We start from the raw sequence: 14790 nt of genomic DNA on the forward strand, positions 1-14790 counted from the left end.
GCGAATGTGTGTTCGCTGGATCATTCATTCTACATCAATTTGAGAAACAGAGACTGGGGTCAATCACCTTGGTTCCTAGCTTGATTCTATTGGATCGAGGAAGGAGAAAGAAGCACTGCCCTCTAGCCAGTCACCTCGACTTAAACATCCGGTAAAGGAAGTTCTATTCTAGGAGAGGAGATAGACTCACTTTCCTTAGACCTGTGGAACCATCTCAAACCGTCCCTGGCTAACAAACTGGAATGCTGATATAGAGAAGCTATGAATCACTAAACCGGAGAACCTGTAAAGCTGACACTCTCCAACGAGTACGACTTTCCTATGTTCATGAAAGAGCAGCTGACCAGTCCTACCCAGCTAGTATCTGTTTAGTTGTCTTCTCTTATCAAACCTTCTTCCCAAGCTCAAAACCAGCTAACCGGATACCTTCCTCATAGGATGTATACTAGCCCGTAAAGATAAGGAAAGAGAAAGGTAACAACCAAGCTATGATATCCAGAATTCCAATCAAAGGAAAAGGCTACGGATAAGTCTGGGGTAAGAGAATCTAGATGCTCGGTTATTTTAAGCCGTTCTGCCAATCATTATTTGTTAGCTTGGTGTATATGTATCCGGGTCTAAAGGAATCCAAGATCCTCGTTGATATGTCTCCAGTCCAGTCATTCTCACATATTAAGGATCTCGCTCCTGCTTACCCATCTCGAGTACTTGTTTTCAAAAGCCCAGCGAAAGGAATTACCAAACTGCTCCAACTTAGACCTACCCGACAGCTGCTACGGGACTTGGTTTCAAAAGAGCTTTTCTTTCTGGACTAGTTTTCCTGCTTACAAGCAAGAGAGGAGAGTTCGTTCCTTTCCTTCTTAGCAACAGGCCGAGGACCAATCAAAAGGTCAGGATAGCATCCATTCACTATTGAAAAACAGCTTTTACGTGGATTTATGGCCGGAGACCTTCAAAAGAGTAGGAACGGCGGATTAAGCCCCCAAAAGTGGGGTTCATGAACCTGTTTCAGATGATTCCAGTGTTCGATTCGAAAGGTGCCGTGCTTGAACTCCAACTCCAAAGCAAGGAAAGGAAATCCAAGGAATTCTCCTGAGCATGGAGTCATTAGCACACTTCCTCCTGGTTCAGCAGGGTACAGGCCACCAATGCAGACTTCTCTTCTCCGCAACAAAATGATAGGACACATAGGAGAGAGTTTAGTCCACATCCTCACCTGCAAGGAAGGAACCTGAGGCATGAAAGTGAACCCATATTGATCCACTCAGAAGTGGAAGCATGATAGCTTTATTCCCAGCACCATAAGTAGGGAACTACTCATCTGGGCCGTGCGAATTCCCCAAAAGACCTCTGAAAATGCAACGAAGAACTCCTCTTTCTCGGTGATAGCCCATTTTAAAAACTCTCTACACGTATTGCAGCTTCTTCACTCTAGCTAACTTCTCTTTGCCTCTCAAAGCTTGTGCAAAACTGAGGACAAAAGAGGCGACTTCTCGTCTGATCTCGGATCAAAACATGAAAAATCGATTGCCAATGAACCTATTTGGGGCTAAAGAATCTCATCTAGTAAATGCTTTGAGTGCCGGAGGATGCGGGTTGCATTGATAAACATCAGGATGGGATTTATCGGCAGGCTTGGACTTGGGTACGAATAAGGTTATCTTCGCTTAGGTTGGGCAAGGCTTGTCATTTCATGTCTAGTCATTGACTTGGCTCTACCTCTATTTCCATACAGAAGAGTTGCGAATTAGGGAGTACCTCTTTTCAGAAAGAAGGAAACCGGGCTCAACCCGATGCTCGGTGCTGTCGGGGAGACGTATTAAATCTTGATGAAGGCATCTTGAGTTGCTATAGTGGGTTCTCAGAGGACGAATACTGTTCACTTTCGTAGCCCAGATAGATAGGATTGGATAAATGATATGTATGTTCGTATATTGGGATCACGTAACATGCCTACGTTAGGCTATTCGTTTACCCGGGGAATAGATGATTTCTCATATTGCGCAGATGCTTACTCTGATCTAGCTGGAAACTAAGTAACTAGATCTTAGTCTGAACTAGCCGGAGATGACTCTGAACTATCTTATGTACTTATACTTATATACCGGCAAAAGCAGGTGTCAACAAATCTATAGCTTGAAATACTATTGGTTACAACTATCGACCCGGGCGCTGGCCCATATTCGAATTCGAAGGATACAATCTCGATTTGACAGAGATAGACTGTCATCGCCATCTCTTTGGACATGCATGTGTGAAACAAATGGACTGAACTGAATTCAGAGTGACATCGCATTTTCGATCTTAGGCGAACGATGGGTTACCGGGTCTACGACCTCGCAAGGCAAGGCACTACTGTAGACCTCTTTGGGCCAGACGCTTTCTCAATCTAAAATGGGAAGAAGGACGGAGTCTATCACATCACCTACGTCATTTCAAAAGCAAAAATGGAAGCATTAAGTCATCGGATAGTCATACAACATCCTTCTATCTAAGTGATTTCATCCCGAACAACTTCCCTACATCACCCTTCTAAGCTCCTTTGCCCTATGACAAAAGTCTACTTTGAATGATCATTTTACTATTCCTAGGTTCGATTTCTGCTGTCTTTACTTTCTGTCTTGCCTCTATGCCTTCCTGGTGGGTGACTGTGACCTGGAGATGGTTCGATGGTTGGTGACTCTAAGCCAGAGTGATGCTTTCTTAGTTTCATAAATGCCTTTCTAAGCCCTTCCCATTTCAATTCCTTTCCTTCATCTTTCTTATTACCAGTGCGCTAATCGCATGTGTAATCTAATCTCTTTGGCCTGGACTATCCCCTTATTTTAAGTTCTCTTCCTTCCCGCTGTACTAGATAAGGTCTGGTTAAAGCCCGGTGTGCACATTCCATTCATTAAGAAAGAGGCCGTCCCTATCTTTCATTTCTATTATGTTAATCAGCCCGATACTCAAGAAATGTGACCCTCGCTTGCCATCGTATTATTAGGTTGGACGCGTTGCACCTGCCATAAATCTACTTTCTTCCGCTTCCTGTTGCAAAACATTACATCCACCCTCTCTTTGATGAGAATAGGTCGGTAGAGCTAGAACAATACCTTCCTTCGTCTTAACCCTTGGGCTTTATATAAACTTTCCTATATAAATAAGTTCATAGTCGACTCTGTTCTAGGGTGCCGGTGCCAAAGTACTCTTCAGCTGAAGAACTCTCTTTGGGACAAGGGCATCATCAAAGCAAAGAAATCAGAAGAAGAAGCAGTCAGTAATGCAATGCGAGACAAGTGTCATGTAGCAAGGTGCCCGGAATCTATCGTATATAGGGATTTTGGATTGCGATTTCCTTGTTTGTTGCAGCCTAAGATTGGGATTGGCCTACTCTTCTTCTATAACCGGGATCTTACGACTCTCGTGCTTAATAAGTTGGCACCTCGCATCCTGCCAAAACCTAATCCTCTTATTATCTAGCTAGAGTTGGGCTCCTTAAGAAGATATGATACTTCTACTTTTGACACCCTTTTTTTGCCTATTTTGAAACGAAAATTGATAAAGCCACCTGGCGAGTAGGAATAGTTTCGAGTTTCTGGTCTGTTTTCTTTTGAGAATCAAACCTCTAATGGGTTTTTGCTACCAGGAGAAGGGAATGGCCATGTTGATGGGGTCTATCTAAATAGAGAGGAACCTACTCGATCACTCCATTGTGATGACAATCACACCCATATTCTTTATTATTTTTAAATATAGATAACTGCCATCTCCCGGCATAAGAAGGAGTGACCCTAACGACAGCCCCTATAATAGTAGACGACACGTTTTAAATCAGACTGGACTGAACGAAGAAAGATCTTTCCACACAAGAGTGGAAGGGATCCTTTATAAATAGTTCTTAGCTCCAATCAAGCTTTCTCTGCTGTCTAGGATCGTTAGTGCTATAGTGGAGACACTTTTCTAAAATAAGAATGGTGGTCACATTCCCTTTCTGGTGGTAGTCATTGAGGATCTCAAAAACAGGGATCGCAAAAACGTGTCAATAATGACAACGTTGGGCGAAAAGGCTAAAGAAGAAAAACCTGTAGATTTGAATGCCACTTCCTTTGCTAAGATAGCTAGATTTGGATGTGCAGAAGGTATAGCTGCATCTGACACTGAGTAGAAGTTACTAGCAGGATAGACAGGAAGCTCTGAAGGATGTACAATGCTTGGAGGGACAGAAGTTTAAAGAGAAATGGTCTCTTTTGATGGGCATTTGTAGATGATGGTTGATACTGCAAACAATGCCTTCTTGACAGCTCTAGCATCACCAGTTATCTATTAAGCATAAAGATACATTCAAGATAACAATTAGCAGAATATAAGAAACTCAGAATAGATATTGAATAAAGAAAAAAAAGAGAAGAGCCTCATAACCGTCCTAATAGAGATAATACCACGTTCGTCTTGTTCTTTACGCCGATCCAACTCGTGCTATACTACTCTAGTTTTTTCGCTGTTCCACCAGCCAGAGGCTCGATTCTTTTTAAGCAATATCATGCATGATTAGATGAGAGTCTCGTTCTAGCAGTGAAGCTATAACGTGGTATACTCTGGTTAGCAAAGAGGACAACCTGTCCATTGGCAAGAAGAGCCATCTAGAAAAACATAGGCATGACACAGCGGCTTAGACAGTGAAGACACGCTTGATGCGGCAAATGCAATATCTATACGAGGTAGTTATGCCAACGTTTCTGGTCCAAGAAAGAGAGCCAAGTCAAGCCAACCGGTGCCGGATTTACAAGATTTCGGAAAATGGAGCATTATACTGTCAATGAAGTACTTACTTCAATCTTAAATTACGTGTCAATGAGCTCTATTGTTTGGAATACCGGATGCGGAGCCGGTTACTAGGGTTGTAATTGGAGCCTCAAAGCCGCACTGCTGATTGCCTATTCAGTTGCAGCTAGCCCTTCTCAATAGAATCCATGTGCCATTGCCTGAATGTCAATCTGCCCCTCCTGTCCGAAAAGAAGCATATCCGAATAAAGGTACCAAGGTAACCCTTAGAGTCAAAGCATTTTGAGCTATTAAGGACTGACTTCAAAAGGCTCAAAAAAACAGGAATCAGTTGGAGGAAACTAAGGACCAGGTTCACATTATCAGTGAGCGCGGATAAGAACGTTTCCTGGAATTCCACATCCCATATTGACTCTACCATCCCTAACGTTGGCCACTAAGTCCAATCTGACCTATCTCAAATAAGATCTTTTAGGATCAATTGGTTAGGCATCCCTCTTCTTTGTTTGCATAAGGCCACTAGCCATCTAGTGTTCGCTATCCTTCATCTTTCGATTAGCGAGATGATCTTCAAAACTACAGGCCTTAAATTTGCCTTTCTTAAGACTACCATCCCCGTTGAACATATTTTCAAAATGTTCCATCATTGGGTATAAGTAGAATCTTCATAGCCCAAAAAAAACACAGTCAAAGTCAAACGTTTGTCGGTGGCACAGGGTTGTGTTTGAAGAAATGGAGTTTCGTTGTTCGTCACATGAAACTCTGCACTTAGGGATCAGCCTCACAAATATGCTCTTCGAGCTTTGAAACCGTCTTCTTTGTGGACTCGGCTGTAGGCTATATATATATTATATCCATGGCTTGTTGAGATCCCCTTTCTCCTTCCTTTCTCACTGGAAAAAGCAGTAGTTGTCAATCGACGACCAGTTATCAATCAATCTGATGAAGGTAACAATATCCTCCTTGAAATCCATATAATCATTCCCTGGAAAATCAACAAGATTCTCCCTCCTCTTATGGCTCAAAGGCTCAACCTGGCTAGTAAGTCGGCATAGGAGAGGAGCACTCATTCATCTTGTGGTGGGCTGGCTTACTACTCCCCGATATTAGCTCTCCGCAGTTAAGCAATTCCGAAAGAAGTTTGTTGCCCTGCAAAGTCTTTGACCTTGGGTATATGAGTAGGAGACTTAGGACAGTAGCGTCGATAGGCAGTAGGGCAAGCTGCCGGATTGACAGACAGTTATTAGGACAGTGGGTAAGCTACTTAGGCTAGGGAATAGGTACACATAGGTCAGATACGCGGGCAAGTCTCAATAACCAAAGTAGGAGTTGATGAGTGACTTTCTTCTTCTCTATTCCTTCTTACTGGACTGGACGGATTCCTTTCTGTAAACTGAGTTAATGGAGTCAAGAAAGGAGCTAGTACAGTAGGCATTCTTATTCAGTAAAATAAGTCACTGGTAGGCAAGACTTTCTCTCGAGAGTCAGAGCTTCGAGACGACTTTCGCAGATGTTCAATCTTGCGAGGCGTATGAGCAAGATTTTGAGTACTCTCCCGACCTGTTAGAGGCCACCCTAATAAGCTGAGATTGCCGGGAAAACGTTGCTCAACAAGAAGATCTCAGTAACCAACTCGAAAAAGGAGACCCTGGCATAACAAGTGGTGATTTCTGTACTAGAATAGAAGCCCTGCTAATTGTGAAGAACCCACAGCCGGGAGCGTTAGCAACTGGATTTTCCCACACTCCGTTATACCCTCCCTTGGGGGATGGCTTGGTGCTAATGTAGGACTTTCGGAGACCTTCCGCTTGCTGTTTTGGTCCAGCCTGAGTGGCCATAACTTCTACTGTGATTTAGTTTGGAGCGGTCTTGCTCTTGTTGTTCCGTTGTTGCGCGTCCTATTCTGATATTTAGGACCAATAGGTACTGGATTCTCTTTCGGATAGGCCCTGAAAGGAGAAGAAAGGCTGAAATGCCAACGGACGTCTGTCTATTCTCTAATTCACCCGATCCCTATCTGCTTTCCAAAAAGGAAGAATGCATGAACCACGGCAGAGGAGAAAGGACGGATCACCTGCCGATCTTTTACAAAACTATGCCAGAAAGGATATAAAGATTGACCGGTACAAAAGCCATCTCCATCAATCTACGCTCATTAAGGAGAGGGTTCCTTAGAGAATAAAAAGGGGAGCGAACGAAAAAGATGTGTGGCTGAGGGGAGGAGAGAAAGAACGCATGCATGGAAAGGAAACGCTAATAAAGGCAGTCATTCAAAATAAGCTACCTCCCAAGTTAGATGACCCAGGCAGTTTCTGTATTCCATGCTTGATAGGATCTAAAAGTTTCCATGCTTTATGTGATCTTGGCTCTAGTGTGAGTGTGATTCCCCTCTCTGTCTGCGAGGCACTACCTTTGGGTGATGTACGGCCGACTACCATGACTCTCCAGCTTGCTGATCGCACTTATCGCCATCCGGCAGGCATTTTGGTTGATGTCCCTGTGATAGTTGGTAACTTCGCATTTCCAGTTGATTTTGTTGTCTTGGAGATGGAGGATAAGAGCGAGCCTATTATTTTGGGGAGACCTTTTCTAGCTACTGCAGGGGCTGTCATCGATGTGAAAGATGCTAAGCTCACGCTTCAATTTGGTGAGGAGAAAGTATCATTTGACATGAGGCATCCAACTCACCTTCCTCACTGTCCAGACCAGTGTTTCACCATTGATGTGATTGATGAGTGTGTTACTGAGACATATTTGAGTTCAGAGGATGTGTCAGCATTGGAGGATGAGAAGTCTATTCTTTATAATGAGCATACTTCTATTGATCCATCTCCTGTAGCTCTAATTGATTCTTCTCAGGAGGCTTCTCTTACTTATGATCTTATACCATCTGCAGCTCCTAAGGTAGATCTGAAACCTCTTCCTGAGCATTTGAGATATGAGTTTATTGGATATGATAATACATATCCTGTTATTGTGAGTTCTCGTCTGACTCCTATGGAGATTGACCGTCTTCTTGAAATTATTCGTCGATATCGAGCTGTCATAGGATAGATATGAAGGGTATCAGCCCTACGTGGGCTATAACAAAGCGTAGGAGGTGAGTGAGCCCGACAAGCCTATGTCTTAACCTCCGTCTTAGCCTCACTTCTGGAAGAGTGAAAGTGGAGTAAAGAAACCTAGAGGTAGAACCCATTTGAGACTATGAATATTCAATCTCCGTTTGAACGAGCAAGCCCTCAAAAAGGCTAGTTTGAGAGGAGTCTAGAACTAGAAATAGAAAGAAGGCTAAAATGCACATGATCCAAATAAGGAGCGGAAGCGGAGATCTTGAATCGAGAAAGTGGCTTTTTCTATCATAAAAAGAATCTGCTTTCTGATGGCCATTTCGGTCCGTTGTGGGACCACGGCTTGCAAAGAAGGTATTTAGCGCAAAGAACTTCTTCCGCTTTTGGGGATTCCACTAATTGATGGAAGGAAGTGGATGCGGCAGGATTGGCCCCAATTGAATCACTAGTAGAAGAGATCCACGTGCAGAGACTGTTAGGGAGATGCAGATGGAGGGACGTTTGGATTGCTGCTAGAAGGGCTTACGACGAATAGATTGTTGGAATGGGTTGTGAAAGGGAATCATAAGACAGAAGCTACTGACATGGGGAAAGAGGAATACCAATTAGAAACCTGTTTATCAAATAGATTATCCCTTTATTACTAATACATTCTAGATATAAACTGGAAAATAAAGGCTTTACTCCCTTCGGGAAAGGTGGATTCGTTTAACGAGGGCCTGCCTCCCCTCAGATGAGACCCCGGCGGAGTTCCATTGGAGGACTCAAAACCCAAGAAAATGCATTCTAGGTCGATTTTATTTATAACAATGGCATTGGATTTCTCGGTCATCCAGATTTCTTGGTCATCTTGATCGGATCGGTATTCTTTCTCACAGCCATACCTTAAGTAAAAGACTGACTCTTCTAGTTGAGTTGGTCCGACCGCTATGTATCAGATTGAGGAAAAATGATCTGGAAAAGCTAAATAGAAAGCCTTTTTCTTGCTTCGCTTACATGCTAGTTTGATTTTTCGACTACTCCATTGGGGAATCTTAATGTCATATACTGGATGCTCGAGGCTCCCCCAATCGACAGCTACGCCTGTTGGGGAGTTTTAAGAAGACCAATGAGCGCCCATTGATCGAGTTGGGGAGTTTACCTCTGCCTTCCGATTGAAAAAGTAAAAAATAATCCATTCAAGTGGGGAGAAGGCATTCCAGGAGCCGAAGGCGTCATATGAATTAGTTGACAACCGTATCAATACCCAAGGAAAGGCCCCGTCTTCTTCATTCAAATGCTTTTATCCTAATTCCCAATGGACATATCGGTATCTTCCGGAATGAAAGTATGATAAACAATCAGAAGTTGTACACCACGGTGCCCTGCTTAGTTCGAGACAGATCGGCGTATTGTGAGACAAACCATTCATAATCAACCAAGTCTTTAGCTAGACCCTTGTGCTTTATAATTATATCACCAGTGGGTGTAAGTAACGTATAACTTTTTGGTGCTAAGAAGTATGCATTCTTTACAATGTGCTCCTGTTTTAACTTACCCAATTCCATAGATGAGATTTCATCTTCAGGAAGAGGATTTCCTAGAATAGCGGAGTCTGTATCTGTGTAGTAACAGTCAGGTCTGCTAATGTATTGGTACATATGAATACGAGCACATGCTGTAATAGCCGCTGAGATTTGAACAGCTGTGTTAGTAGGAAGATTCCAGTCAGATGAGTTGTCAACATGTCCTGTTTTGCTATTATAACTGACCATATAGTAATGATCGCTTAGCATGTCACCTGAGATGAAATTGGAGTTCTGTATCAAATACTCATATCGTTCCTTTTTGCATACCTCCGTTATAGTACTTTCCGGATTTATACCCAATCTACCGTATAGCGAGTTCATGAGAATCTTGTAAACATATGCCATAGCATCGTCACCACTTTTCTTAGCTTCTTGTCTGCTGGCGAAGAGGTCTGACACAAAGCTTTCGAAAGGACTAATCATCTCCTCAAACAAGTAACCCCTGAGTGGTATAATCTGGTAACCCAAATCGCGGGCATACTTCAGCTCTTCGCTGTAATATACACCCCCAAATTTCCCCGTTGGGAAAAGTAGTGTATTATTTTGCTTTTTGTATGGCAAGAATGGGCGAGTAATAGTAGTAGGACAAACAACATAAGCCTCAATAAACCCAAACATATCATCCAATTCCAGGCCTTCAAAATTACCATGCCAGACAGGTTTTCCACCAGGCATAGCAAATGTTTTCATTACATATGGATATAAAGAGTTGACGTCATAATAATAAATATTTGAACCATATGGCTTGTACGTATCAGCATGACCTCCATAGTAACCACGCCGAATGAATGCATCCTGGTTACTACTTGGAATATAGATAGGGCTATCATTTTGATCGTAATAATTCATTCGATATATTCTCATTGCTAGCGATGACAATGTCAAACATTGCCCGATATCCACATTGTATTTTGTCCAATAAATTTATTGAGCCCGAAGCATCACACCAGCTAAAAGACGGATATCTTGTTCCATATAATCCAACAATTGGGCCCTATTATCCTTCAGAGAAGACACTTGAACCTCGTCATGTACTATTGACCCTTTTGAACCTAAGTGCGGACATAAAGTCTTAGCCAATGTTTCTAGACTATTAGGGAGTAGAGTGTAGGAATCTCGTAGATGGAACAACAATTTATTCCGCCCAGATGGAGTAATCCTAGAAACAGATAACTGGTAAAGCTTATTGTTCCTCATCAGAGGTTTAATGGAGTACTCGACCATATGATAAAAACTTCATTAAGAGAATACCATCGAATCGTGAGAAATTAATTGTGAAAGTAAACGGTTTTCACGTCATTGTGTTTAGATACCAGTTGGGCTATACGCTCTATAAATTCTACCAACATTTTTGTACTCCTTTCTTCAAAGGAAGGTAATATATAATTGTATTCCTCACTAAAATATGTGTCTATTTGATCATCTATGGCGGCCACATCATCCCCCGGATGAACCAGTAAGAACCCAGCTGCATAAGGTACATGCGCATTATTTACTAAAACAGTCTCTATATCGGCTACTATGAATGGAAGACATTTCACTCTATTCTGCTTCAAAGCCGTGATACGCTCTGGGTGTTTTCTACGATTCCTACCCATAGCTCTAGCTTTAAGTTATTGTGGTTCACCACTACCTATGCCAGATTCTATTAGATTCCAAATTATGCTTGCAATTTCATCGGAGCTAGGGATATCATTGTTAGTGATTTCATGTCTATCAAGCAGGTACACTCGAATGTATACACCCTTATAATTTTTATTATCGTATTCTTCAGCTTTTCAAATTATTAGCTTCTCAATCATAGCATAGACATTCATATTGGGCACTGCATTCCCACTTGAATCTTCCAATGGAATAGCATTACCTATAATAAAGGAGACAAGTTCTCCTCTTGGGCTTATCATGTTATACCCAATAGTAAACTTGGCATATTTAAATCGTGTATTGTACACAAACTTAATGAGTAGTCTCATTACGGCCAAAGCTATAATCGTAGTCTCCTGACATCTGAGGTAAGGTTCTTGAAAATCCACTCCAGCTATTCTCAAGCCCAGATGTGGATCCTTGAAATACTCTCGATCAATCAAATCTTCTAATCTATACCAAGACTGATAGAAGTGATCTTTAATCATCTTCAATCCTTTTCGGGGACTATAAGTCGTTTTCTTACCCGCTTCATTTTAAAGTAAACCAGAAGATGCCCCATTCTCAATGCTATCATCATATGTCTCGGAACAAGAAAATGGAACCTGCATACTTTTATTTGTTACCCTTACTAAACCGCAGTAAGGATACGAATACGACTTAAATAAACTACTATAAGGATCAGAATAAGTACTAATGCTCTGTATAATACTTTTCCCCGAGCGATGGTTTAGCGGATTCGGAATTGTAACCAAGCATCCTGGGTTCTATTATACCCGATTCAACACTAGAGCATGCAGCCGATCCTGGATACATAACTATATAAAGTGTGCAGTGAGGGATCTTTATTGGTAGCCAGTCTTTCACTTCTGCCTCTCCACTCCCATGCCTTTCTTGGTCGGACCAACCCAACCGGCGATTTCCGACAAGTCTTTCTGCTTAGAGCAAGAAGCGGAACCAAAATAAAGCTTTCTTTATTTTCATTTATGGATAACCAATCCATTTTCCAATATAGTTGGGAGATTTTACCCAAGAAATGGGTACATAAAATGAAAAGATCGGAACATGGGAATAGATCTTATACCAATACTGACTACCCATTTCCATTGTTGTGCTTTCTAAAATGGCATACCTATACAAGGGTTCAAGTTTCGATCGATATTTGCGGAGTGGATCATCCCTCTCGAAAACGCAGATTTGAAGTTGTCCATAATTTACTGAGTACTCGGTATAACTCACGCATTCGTGTACAAACAAGTGCAGACGAAGTAACACGAATATCTCCGGTAGTCAGTCCATTTCCATCAGCCGGCCGGTGGGAGCGAGAAGTATGGGATATGTCTGGTGTTTCTTCCATCAATCATCCGGATTTACGCCGTATATCAACAGATTATGGTTTCGAGGGTCATCCATTACGAAAAGACTTTCCTCTGAGTGGATATGTGGAAGTACGCTATGATGATCCAGAGAAACGTGTGGTTTCTGAACCCATTGAGATGACCCAAGAATTTCGCTATTTCGATTTTGCTAGTCCTTGGGAACAGCGTAGCGACGGATAATTCCGAATCTACATAGGTCTAGTCCAGGGGACAAATCAATAGGAAATGCTATTTGCTTCTGCGGATCATTGTGCAATCAAAAAAAAAATGATAAAGACCAATCAAAAACTTCTGCGTTTCGTTGGTAGAACCCACGCCAACTCTTTTCTCTAAATAATAGAGAGATCTTTTGATAGTATCACTTCTATCAATGCAATGAAAGAACTATCCCTTCCTATTTGTTTGTCCTAATGAGACAAAGAAGAGCCTCCTTCTTTACCACTTTAGGGGATGGGGGTGAAGGGGGGTTTACATACAACCGGGGCAAAGTGGTTTATGATTGAATCTCAGAGGCATTCTTATCATTTGGTAGATCCAAGTCCATGGCCTATTTCGGGTTCACTCGGAGCTTTGGCAACCACCGTAGGAGGTGTGATGTACATGCACTCATTTCAAGGGGGTGCAACACTTCTCAGTTTGGGCCTAATATTTCTCCTTTATACCATGTTCGTATGGTGGCGGGATGTTCTACGTGAATCCACGTTGGAAGGGCATCATACAAAAGCTGTACAATTAGGACCTCGATATGGTTCTATTCTCTTCATAGTCTCGGAGGTTATGTTCCTTTTTGCTTTTTTTTGGGCTTCTTCTCATTCTTCTTTGGCACCTACGGTAGAGATCGGAGGTATTTGGCCCCCAAAAGGGATTGGGGTTTTAGATCCTTGGGAAATCCCTCTTCTTAATACCCCTATTCTCCCTTCATCCGGAGCTGCCGTAACTTGGGCTCATCATGCTATACTCGCGGGGAAGGAAAAACGAGCAGTTTACGCTTTAGTAGCAACCGTTTCACTGGCTCTAGTATCCACTGGCTTTCAAGGAATGGAATATTACCAAGCACCCTCCACTATTTCGGATAGTATTTATGGTTCTACCTTTTTCTTAGCAACTGGCTTTCATGGTTTTCATGTGATTATAGGTACTCTTTTCTTGATCGTATGTGGTATTCGCCAATATCTTGGTCATCTGACCAAGAAGCATCACGTTGGCTTTGAAGCAGCTGCATGGTACTGGCATTTTGTAGACGTGGTTCGGTTATTCCCATTTGTCTCTATCTATTGGTGGGGAGGTATATGAAAGAAGGGAACGAATAAGTGGATTGAGGAATAAAAGCTCGAAGACAAAGAGAACTGGGCTATTCTGTTTGTTTTACTCTAAAGTATAGCTATGGTATTCTCGGCCAATCTGTCTATTCAACAAATAAATGGAAGTTTTATCTATCAATATTGACATAACATAGGAAAAAAAGGGTGTTTCGATCGGAAAGCATTGTTGTTTACCTAGGATTCTTTTATCCTTCCCCTGGGGACCATTTGCCTAAATGCTTCGCCAGGCTGACCAGATAGATTACTTCTTTCTGCTAGCTTGCCCTAAGAAAAACAACAGTTCCACAGATATCTCCAGTGCTTTTCTATTCGAAACACAAGGGCGCTAAGCAAAGAGAATTTCAATTAACGAACAGTAGGTGCTTTTTCTTCCTTGGCCCATCTCAGTGATATGTAGGCTCTCAGCCCTTACTTGAATCATCCGTCCTCCCTACAGAAAGAAAGCGATTTTATGCCCTCCCGAAGGAAAACGTTTGGGCCGGCTGGAGCTCGACACGGAGCAAAATGTAGATGATCTCCGCAAATGGGCGAGGTAGGAGGACGTGGTTGGAAGTTTTTTGACACGAGGCCTTGCGCAAAAGACGAGTACTTCAGAGCCCACCAGGAAAAGGATATTGGTTCGCATCTCTATATTGATCCGCGGCGCTTCTATGAAGTTTTCCTTGTCTCCGATTTCAAAGCTGAATGGATCATTCGATATTTGCAGATTGACGTAATGCTATGAGGAGTTAGAGTCTTCTGCGGGAAAGACATTTCTTGTAGAGTTTTTTAGATCTTTTTGCTCTACTTTTTATAGTATTCCTTACATAAGATCTCGGAAGAGCCAATGTTTCCTTCCGTTCCCGGTAAATAGGAATTCTATATCCTCTAGCTCTTCGTGACCTGTTGTGTCTGCCCTCGACTTAGCCGTCATAGAATAGAAAGGTTTCTAACCGTTGAAAAGGATACTTCTAAACGTTAAGGGGCGCTCAACCTTCCACTCAAATCCTTTTTACCAGAAGGGAGCTCGCCTGCCACGACATATAAGGGAAAAGGCAATGTGTGG

General features: G+C 42.3%; 2 protein-coding genes across 2 annotated transcripts; one reads left to right on the plus strand and one right to left on the minus strand.

The window, feature by feature from the left end:
- Positions 1-9172: 9172 nt before the first annotated feature.
- LOC139834332 (DNA polymerase-like) lies at positions 9173-10264 on the minus strand. Its single transcript, XM_071824815.1, has one exon. It carries the CDS (start codon positions 10262-10264, stop codon positions 9173-9175), a length of 1092 nt encoding a protein of 363 aa, XP_071680916.1.
- A 2609-nt stretch (positions 10265-12873) lies between these two features.
- LOC139834323 (cytochrome c oxidase subunit 3) lies at positions 12874-14100 on the plus strand. Its single transcript, XM_071824806.1, has one exon. It carries the CDS (start codon positions 12874-12876, stop codon positions 13714-13716), a length of 843 nt encoding a protein of 280 aa, XP_071680907.1. The 3' UTR covers positions 13717-14100.
- Positions 14101-14790: the final 690 nt, after the last annotated feature.

This window comes from Lolium perenne, unplaced genomic scaffold, assembly GCF_019359855.2.
Source record: "Lolium perenne isolate Kyuss_39 unplaced genomic scaffold, Kyuss_2.0 unplaced35, whole genome shotgun sequence".
NCBI lineage: Eukaryota > Viridiplantae > Streptophyta > Magnoliopsida > Poales > Poaceae > Lolium > Lolium perenne.

What these genes read in the sequence shown, in the direction of transcription:
- LOC139834323 (XM_071824806.1), top strand. Translation starts at nt 12,874, where the DNA reads ATGGGGGTGAAGGGGGGTTTACATACAACCGGGGCAAAGTGGTTTATG.
- LOC139834332 (XM_071824815.1), bottom strand. Translation starts at nt 10,264, where the DNA reads ATGAGAATATATCGAATGAATTATTACGATCAAAATGATAGCCCTATC.